Source organism: Ischnura elegans, chromosome 12, assembly GCF_921293095.1.
Source record: "Ischnura elegans chromosome 12, ioIscEleg1.1, whole genome shotgun sequence".
Classification (NCBI taxonomy): Eukaryota; Metazoa; Arthropoda; class Insecta; order Odonata; family Coenagrionidae; genus Ischnura; species Ischnura elegans.
The window spans coordinates 32,615,462-32,624,379 of NC_060257.1; the positions used below are offsets into that span (position 1 = coordinate 32,615,462).

The 8,918-nt window shown below is 34.7% G+C and overlaps 1 protein-coding gene across 2 annotated transcripts in view; it reads left to right on the forward strand.

Moving 5' to 3' along the window:
- The window catches only part of LOC124169020 (ribonuclease 3), a 49,751-nt gene extending 44,317 nt beyond the window's left edge, over nucleotides 1–5,434 (forward strand). For both annotated transcript variants that reach the window (XM_046547482.1, XM_046547484.1), the window contains exon 23: nucleotides 1,749–5,434. In XM_046547482.1, the coding sequence (XP_046403438.1) occupies nucleotides 1,749–2,032 (284 nt within the window). In that variant the 3' untranslated portion in view covers nucleotides 2,033–5,434. The remainder of the gene's footprint in view (nucleotides 1–1,748) is intronic.
- Nucleotides 5,435–8,918: the final 3,484 nt, after the last annotated feature.

The following is an 8,918-nucleotide window of genomic DNA, read 5'->3' on the forward strand; positions in this document are numbered from 1 at the left end:
AGGAAATAAAGTAGGATTTTTTTAGAGATAGGGAACATTGCAAGATACATGCAGGTCAGAGTGAGGACTTTAAGAGATTTAAATATTGGCCTGCCGTGAGCTCTTGTTGATACCCTAAAAATATTTATAAAAACACTTGCTAATAACACTTATGTTAAGTGATGGTCGGATTTGATACCTTGAATCCAAGTATCCGCCGATATTGCCCTTACCGTATACTTCAGATCCAAGTTCGCTGAAGACATCGGATCTGGATTAGAAATTTTAAATTAATGCTTCATTGAATGCAGTGTCCCATAAGAGAGAGTGGAAAGAGTTCTGATCCTCTCATCCCATGTGCCATCACAAACGACGCCTGTCCTACTCATGAAGTTGATAAAATTTTCAATAAAATCAAACAATATTAATTGTGGTATCTTAATTTTGAAATAATATTTTTAGATAAACTTATAAAAATTTTCTGCCCCCTGTGCCCCCCTTCCTCACCCTAGTTCTGGGCCTGGTGTCAGCCCATTGACTGTGAGGGCTGTCACCATCCCAATGCTCAATGGGTTCAAAGTGCAGTTTACCTGGCATCACAAGGCTGAAACAAGCAGTCACAGGGATGTTGGGCAGTGGGAAAGGAAAAACTGTTGATGTGGGACCCTAAGAAAATTTTTGCCTGCATATGTCCCTGCCCTCTGGATAATATTTATCCAGGGTATGGGTGTTTATAATTGTCCATTGTTACCTTTGTTACCAGCGCTGATGTTAAAGGCCCACAGATGCTGTTTTCGGGGGCAATGTAGCCCAATCACGTGTTTTACTCTTTTGACCAAACGCTCAAGAACTTCAGCGGGAAAATATGAAGAAAGAAGCAATCGATGAAACTAACACATACAAATCATGTTCACAGGCCTACAGTGGACCCTCGATTTAGGATACAGTAAGTCCTCAACTTACGAACATTGAACTTATGAACTTTCAGAGGTACGAACATTCATGCCCTATCAAAAAATTCAAACATGACCGAAATTTCAAATTCGGCGCCATTTGAGTTGGCCGATCGCAATTGGCTATGTTGCTTGGAGATCCAACTTTGGGCTTCAAGCCCATGACGAGTTCCATGCTGTGACAAATGTTAGTCATGCTTTCGTATTATACGGATATTTTCCTTTGGAGGCATGCATTCCAAAATTTATACCATTAGAATCAAGCATAACAAAGTATGATAGCAAGAGTGTTATGAAACTGATGACCTACAGTGAACAGCGAATTACTTTTAGTGCTCACTTTTATCATTCCTAGAATGCTACTGAACAATTCCTGCTGCTACATTTTGTCTCAGGTAACATCAATTTTCAACGTACGGGCAAGGACTTGGAACGCATCTTGTTCATATGTCAAGGGCCAACTGCATTACTAATCCATTCCAAAGGACCGATCATATAGTGAATACCATTATGTATTGAATCACCATTGTTTTGAGGACAAGGAATCAATTTTTAGAGCATCATTTCATGAAAATGTTTTTAAGTAAATAAAGATGTTTTGTTTTCAAAGAAGGCATACAACTACATAGCTGATGACATAATTTGCGTAGTATGCAATGGTGACAAAATTGATAGTTTGAATTTTTAAAAAGCTTGGACAAAATTTGGTCATCTTTTATTCTGAATTTATTGTAAGTAGAACCTGTCATTAGGTGAGGACCTGCTCCATTAGCTCTATATTTCATGTTGAAAGTAACGTTCTGAATTTTCTTTTAGATCTATTCCCTCAGTTGGACCACCAGAAGAGAGTCATTGCCAAGAGTATGAAAAAGCAACAGAGGTGGCCACAAAAGCAATCTGAAGGATCACCCATCAGGCGCCATGCTACACCTGTACATAGGTCTTCCATGCATCGAAACCCCTCCCGAGACAAAGGTTTGGTAACTAAAAAGCCGGAGCATCGTAATGAAAAAAAGGTTGTCTCCAAGCGACGTAGATCCGAATCGTGTGACGTAAGGAAAAGATGTCCTGAGAAGGAACCTCAAAGCAAAGATTCCTAGCTGAAATTTTAGGAAATATTTGTAAAAATTGTTGATAATTTTATCCAACGTTTATACGTAGTAATTTTGTGGTGCTCACTATTAATTTTGTTTAATGAATATTGATCCCAATGGGACATGCCAATCTCACTATTTATTTTTAATATATCTCCAAAGAATAAAACTCTTTTTTTGAAGTCTCCTAATATTTGAAGTATTATTTATCATATTTTGTGTGGTATTGAGGAACAAGTTTTTTCGTAATGGTTTTCTGGTACAAATTTATTTCAACAATTTGTTCCTCCACTTGATTAATTTTTCTCAGAAAAGATTGTGAATTATTTTTTAATCATCTCTATTGGGTACAATTAATATGTAACCAAGTCATTGATAACTTGTTATGTAATTTTTTTGTTGGTATTGACTATACTTTGTGCCTTTGTTATTATGTGATATGTAAAATGTAGATTTTGTAATAGGATATCATCAAATGACATTTTATGAACATGAGTGCCAATGAAGTAGACTTATAATTGCCAGCATTTATGTTGCCATTTCCAATTTTTTGGGAACAAGTTGGCCTCTTACTCTAAACAATTAATAATAATTAGAGATGCCTTTATTCAGGTGTGGTTGAGACTAATAAGTCCCCTCTTCCACCTAACCCAATTAAGGAACTTAGACAATATTGTCATGAATCAATTTCTTAGATGATGAATTTAGTTTGTTTTTATGCAGTTAAATTTTTATAATATTCTATTTTTTGTGCAAAATTAACTTTAAAATATGTAATTAGTTTACAGAAGTGATATTTTTAGTAGATGAGAAAATGTTTTGTGTGCACAAGATGCTGAGAACTAAGCTATGGGTGCATTCTTTTTGTGATTTTATTTACCAAAATATTCGTCAAGTTTTAATGGCAGAGGTAATAAATCCACTATTACATAAATGGAGAACCTTCAAGTGTGTCCCATTATTGTGTTGGGGAATATTAAGAATTATAAATCAGGTAGAAGGGAGAGGAGAAGATCAAGAATTCCACAAAATCCTTTCTTAGACATCTTCATAGTACATAGTTTTGACGTGGAAGGGTAACTGAGGGAGTGGGGAGATGTAATTAAAGAATTAATGCATGGATAAACAGAAGAACAGTTGTGGGGGCAATGGATAATGAGCACTCTATTGTATTACTTACCAATGCCTTTCTAATAAATCAAAACAAGGGATGGGACAGGTACAATAGGTTTTCAGCTTGATATTTGAATGAAAGTGGAGAAGAATCGATGATGATTGATGTTAGACCAAGTATGAAACTTTTCTCAAGCATAATTTACATGTACTGCGTATTTCAAATACAGTGATGTTGTAGAATCAATCGCTTGTGAGATAACTTCATGTGTTATTTTTGGTAGTTTTCGTGATACTCTTATAAAAGTCATTAGGTAAATGATACATTGAAATATTTCCACAGGATTAATTTCAACACAACGTGTTTTGTTGTTGTTACAACATTATCAACTGCATTATGATTGTTGTTGTAATAATAAAACATGTCGTGTTCAAATAAATCTCGTAGAAATATTCCAATATTTTATTTAACTATGTAATTCTAAGAGCTTACATGTCATCATGCCGATTATCATACAAGATTTAATATCTTTGATATTCTAAAAATTATGTTTCATTCAATTACAAACGAGAAGTGTGAACTAGAATTGATGCCGGGAAGTGACCTTAAATCGGAATAGTGATAAATAAGTGGAAGGGACCCATCCTCAATCTTAACCTCTAACCACTCTCAAAGTTAATTTTTGAAACTGTTATACATAATCCAACTTGCTGAAAGAGATGGGTGCAAATCAGAGTTTCAGGCATTTTTTTGGGTGGAAATGGGTTAACCAGTGCGCAATCCTGTTGACTCATATCCTCTTTTTTTCTCGTGTATTGCTTAAATATTCTCAATCCTAAATTTTTAATCTGCATAATAAATATAAAAAATATCGGGGGGGCCAAACCGGGGCCACATGAAATTATATGAATAGTGAGTTTTAAAGACTTTTCAAGTACATATTATAGAAGAGTCATATGATTAACATTTAAACCCTGAAAACTTGATTCTTGATAACTGGACAGTCTGGGGAAAATTGTAAAACCTCCTCCTCCCCCAACAAATTTTTGAGGGGGCTCGGGTCCCCTCAGACCCCATGGAGTTGGCACCACTGCTTGGTATGATATATTTGCACAGATTTAAGAGTCCCTCTCTTGGTACTCCTGAATAGAAAACATTGTTAATAATGCAAATGTGAAAAATTGTTTCTATTGTGATAATGATGGTTTCAAAAAAATTAAAGCCTATATATTATTATTTTTAGCCGTTTTGGAAAGTTGTTACAGATGGTGATTGCTATCATGTTAAGTGGAATTTAAACTCCCTGAATAAACTCATGCCACTCAGTACACCATCATTGTAAACAGACTTCTACAGTATTTCTCTATCGTATTCACTATGTTCATCCTGTTTAATTTTTAAGTATCATTTAAAACTTATAATGCTGTATGCTTTGAATAAATTCAAGCATTCAATGCATGAGTTTATTCAGGGAATTGTACTTCCAATTTCAGTATAGACCTCAAATTTCGCCGAAAGTAATGAATCAAACCTTGTGTACTCGGTATGAAAGTTGACTTCGTGACAAAAGTCAGATTGCAAATAGTTCTGTGGAATTCATAGTCTCTTCACAGGTCTTCTCCTCTCTCTATACTATTCACAATTTTTATCCTGTTAAATTTTGAAGTATCATCAACTACTGCTGTATTTTGTGAATAGCTATGATTTTCTGTTTCAGTGAGCTTGTACTCCTTGATTTAAAAAAAATTTGATGACTGACCTCAAGGTACTTCATGAAATTGGAGCAAGTTTAAGTGCTTAATGAATATTAGGTGCACTGAAAGAAACTTAAATTGGGAAAATTTTTCATTTTTGTCCGTTTGCTGTGTCATTTTCTTGAATTTTTAAATTTAATGATAATTTATCTTAAAATTTATATATTCCATGAGTAAAAAATGAGTGTAATATTTTGTGAGATGAAGGAAATGCAGGCACATTTCCTCTTCATTTCTCATGAGAGTTCTCTTCCCATGGCCAATTTTACATCGAATTTTTCTCATAACATGTAGCATAAAAAAGTTTGTTCCTTGTTGATGGCACCCATGCATTGTCAAATTTCCATTGCTCAATGCCAGTGTTTTTTAAAATATTTTTTTTTGTTACTTGAGAATGATATTTGCACTCTCATGCAGCTCTAGTCGAGTCCATTGTGTCTCATGCATGTGAGGAATGCTGTTGGTGAAACCCAAACATTCATTCTGAGATAAAGCTGAAATTGTATAAAAATTCCTAAAATAAATGCTCTGTATACAATTGTTTTGCTTCTATTTTAAGTTTGATTCACCATGTGAAGTACATATTAGTGATACACTTCAGCAGCTAATTTTGTTACAATTTTTACATAGCCGTGAAAGTGGCTACGACAGAACTCCAGTAATTGTTCTGAACAGGTCTTCACTCAAATTCATTGAATCAGACCAGGATTTAGTAAGAACATTAAGTAGATGGAAGGGAAATATAAGGTATGATAATGGGGCAGCCTTGGCCAGGATGGCTGGCCGGTTATAGAGCTTGGGGGGCCCCCACAACACTCGCATTTATCGTGAAGGATATATCAATGTGAAATGAAATTAAGACTCAGATTTCTTTGACCAAAGTTTTATTGAAAGTATAAAATTCTCTGTTTTCATTGGTTGCTTTATTTTCAACATACTCGGTGTAAATAGGTTATATAAAATAAAAGTATCAAAAGATGAAAGAGAAAAAACGTTTGCCCTGACTGGGAAAGTTCAGGATAACAACTGAACAAGGAGGCTTAGAGGGTCATTTACTCTGAAAACTAAGTGTTAGGCAGGCATGTGCTTCTAGATAAGCCGGAATCACATGATCATTTTTTCCATCCCTCACAATGATAGCTCCAGAGATAGGTTTTCAGGGACCAACAGTGAGATCGCTCAACCTATCATTTTCTGAATGAGGTCATTCCATACGTCCCTTTTTCCATCACTTATTCTGAAACTTTCTGTAGTTACAGTTATCATTCAATTAAAAGCCAAACGTGGCATTACAATTGCTATTAGTGGCTGTGTGCTGATTACCTGTAGGACAGTGCGAGCCAGCAATGGTTTATGCGACGTAAAAAGGGACAAGCCGTGGGATGGAATTTCCATCCATCGAGCATCGCAGGCAATGATTGTGTGAAATGACCATTTTTTACACTATCATTAGAGTGATCTCTGGAGCTGTCCCTCGAGAAGGATGGAAAAATGAGTGCGTGATTCAGGCTTTACCTACTACTTAAGAGACCTCAGCCAGCTCCACAGAAGATCATTCCTTCGGTCATACACACATGTCCTTTAATAAACTTGATCATTAAGACGGTTCCGACAGCAACCCCGATCACTGAAGTCATACTTAATATATATAAAAGTCATACTTCATATATGTAAAAAGGTATAAAGGTTGTTTTACTATGAATAATAGGATACATTCCTATGAAACAAGGAGATGTAATGACGTTCATGTCAAACAATCGAACCTAGCTCTGGTATCTAGAGGGCCTGAGCTCATGTGTACAAAACTGTATAATAACCTACCTGTAAACATTAAAAGTATAGAAAATATTGATGTTTTTAAAAAGAGGGTCTTTGCTTACTTAATAGAGAAGTGTTTTTATAGTATAAAAGAATATCTTCAATCTGAAATGTAGCATTTTCTTATGTGAATTTGTAAATTTTGACGTGCCCTATATACTTGTTTAATGATTTTATCATGACATATTGTATCCTTGGGCAAATAAATATTATTATTATTATTATTATTATACACAATAATAGCCCATTTACTACACCGTTCTCAGTTAGTCACAGCAAGCTCCTCCTGAAAAATTATTGATCTTGGGACCAACATTTGGCCCTTGCTACCCCACCTTGGTTGCCATGGATTCCACAGAAAGTTACATTAGCTTTAGCAAAGGGAGATTTTACGTACCATTAGATACAATATCACTCCAAAGAATGCATTTAGGGCTAGAATTATTTTTATTTCCCTGATTTATTTCACAAATAATAATTAATATTATTGATCCTAGGATATAATTGCTATTACAAGACAAGTCAGAATACAACATCGGACACAGGCTGTCTCACTGTCTGTAAATGGCAGTATATACTCCTCCAAAAGTACTTCTACCACCGTAGGAGTTCCTCAGGGTTCAATCTTAGGCCCAATCTTATTTTTAATCTACATAAATGATTCAGCTCATTCCCTCAGTAATATTCCAGCTTCTAAAGTCATATTATATGCTGATGATACGAATATTTTACTTTCTTCTCCAACTCAAAATGACATTATTATGAGCTCTAAAAATGCAAATGATAGTATTTTAAGCTGGTGTACAGCTAACAAATTGATTTTAAACACACAAAAGACACACACTGTTCAATTTTGTGGTAATAGTAATGTTCTCGAGAGCATCCTAATTAGATTGGATAAAAAGTCTATTGAGAATGTGTCCCACACAAAATTCCTTGGTGCATACTTATGTAGTAATATGTCCTATGAGATGAATATTGACTTCTTAGCCAACAAACTAAGTTCAATCTGCTATCTATTAAGACACCTTAGGAACTCTGTTGATTTAAATATTCTTCTTACATTGTATTACGGTATCTTTTATTCTCGAATGTCATACAATATAATTTTTTGGGGCTCATCCCCTCATGCCTCCAAGGTGTTCACATTACAAAAACGTGCAATTAGAATCATTGCAAAAAAACCTTTTGATGCTCCCTCCAAGCCTATTTTTAAAGCACTTAACATTCTTCCACTCCCGTGTGTATATTTATTATCAATTTTAATTTTTGTACGTTATAATCTTGATTTGTTTATGCTCAATTGTGATGTTCACAAATATGAAACTAGGAATTGTAATAACCTTCATTATCATTCCATTAGGACTAACAGATTAAAGCTGGGCCCATGCGAGCTGGGCCTCAGAATTTATAATAAACTTCCTGCGCATTTGAAATCAATTCAGTCGATGGAGTCATTCAAAAGGAAGTTAAAATCTTTTCTTCACGAGAAGAATTATTATTCTGTTAACGAATACCTATTTCATTCCTCCTATTAAGCATTAATATCCTGTGAACATACAATTATTTATAATCTATTATATATATATATATATATATGCATTTTTTTCCTTTTATGACGTGTCATCTTTTGCTGTAAGGTCTCTAGACAAAATAAATTATTATTACAATGATATAATAAACGTTTAACAGTAAAAACTTTTGTTTTTGTCTTAAACCTTGGGAGACTATTAGTATCCCTTTAATATTATAAGGTGAAAGATTAACAAAACTTGCATTCCGCATATGATAGTCCTTTAGTGCACAGAGAAGGATTATGAGCCACAATAGTGGTTTCTTATTATTTTTTTATTGCCTAAATTGAAAGATTATTACTCCTGGAGAATGCATTTCATGTTTTTAGATTTTTAAATGACGATATCTATTCTTTGCAATTAAATGCAAAGTGAAAATTTTCAACGAAAACGCGACGGCTAAGTATGAATGCAGGGAAAAGCACGTGTGAGGTGACCTTGGGGCGAGTATATGCATGCCGCTGCGATGCAGGCAGCGCTTGGCTTAAATTAGGATTATGAATACCTTATCAAACGAAGGAAACTTTCCGACCATAGGCGATTATTAATAGATGTTTCCCTGAGGTCTGTGCTTCATGCATGCATTGGTAATCTCAGACGGTGTAAAACTCCTATCTACTCGTATAGAAACT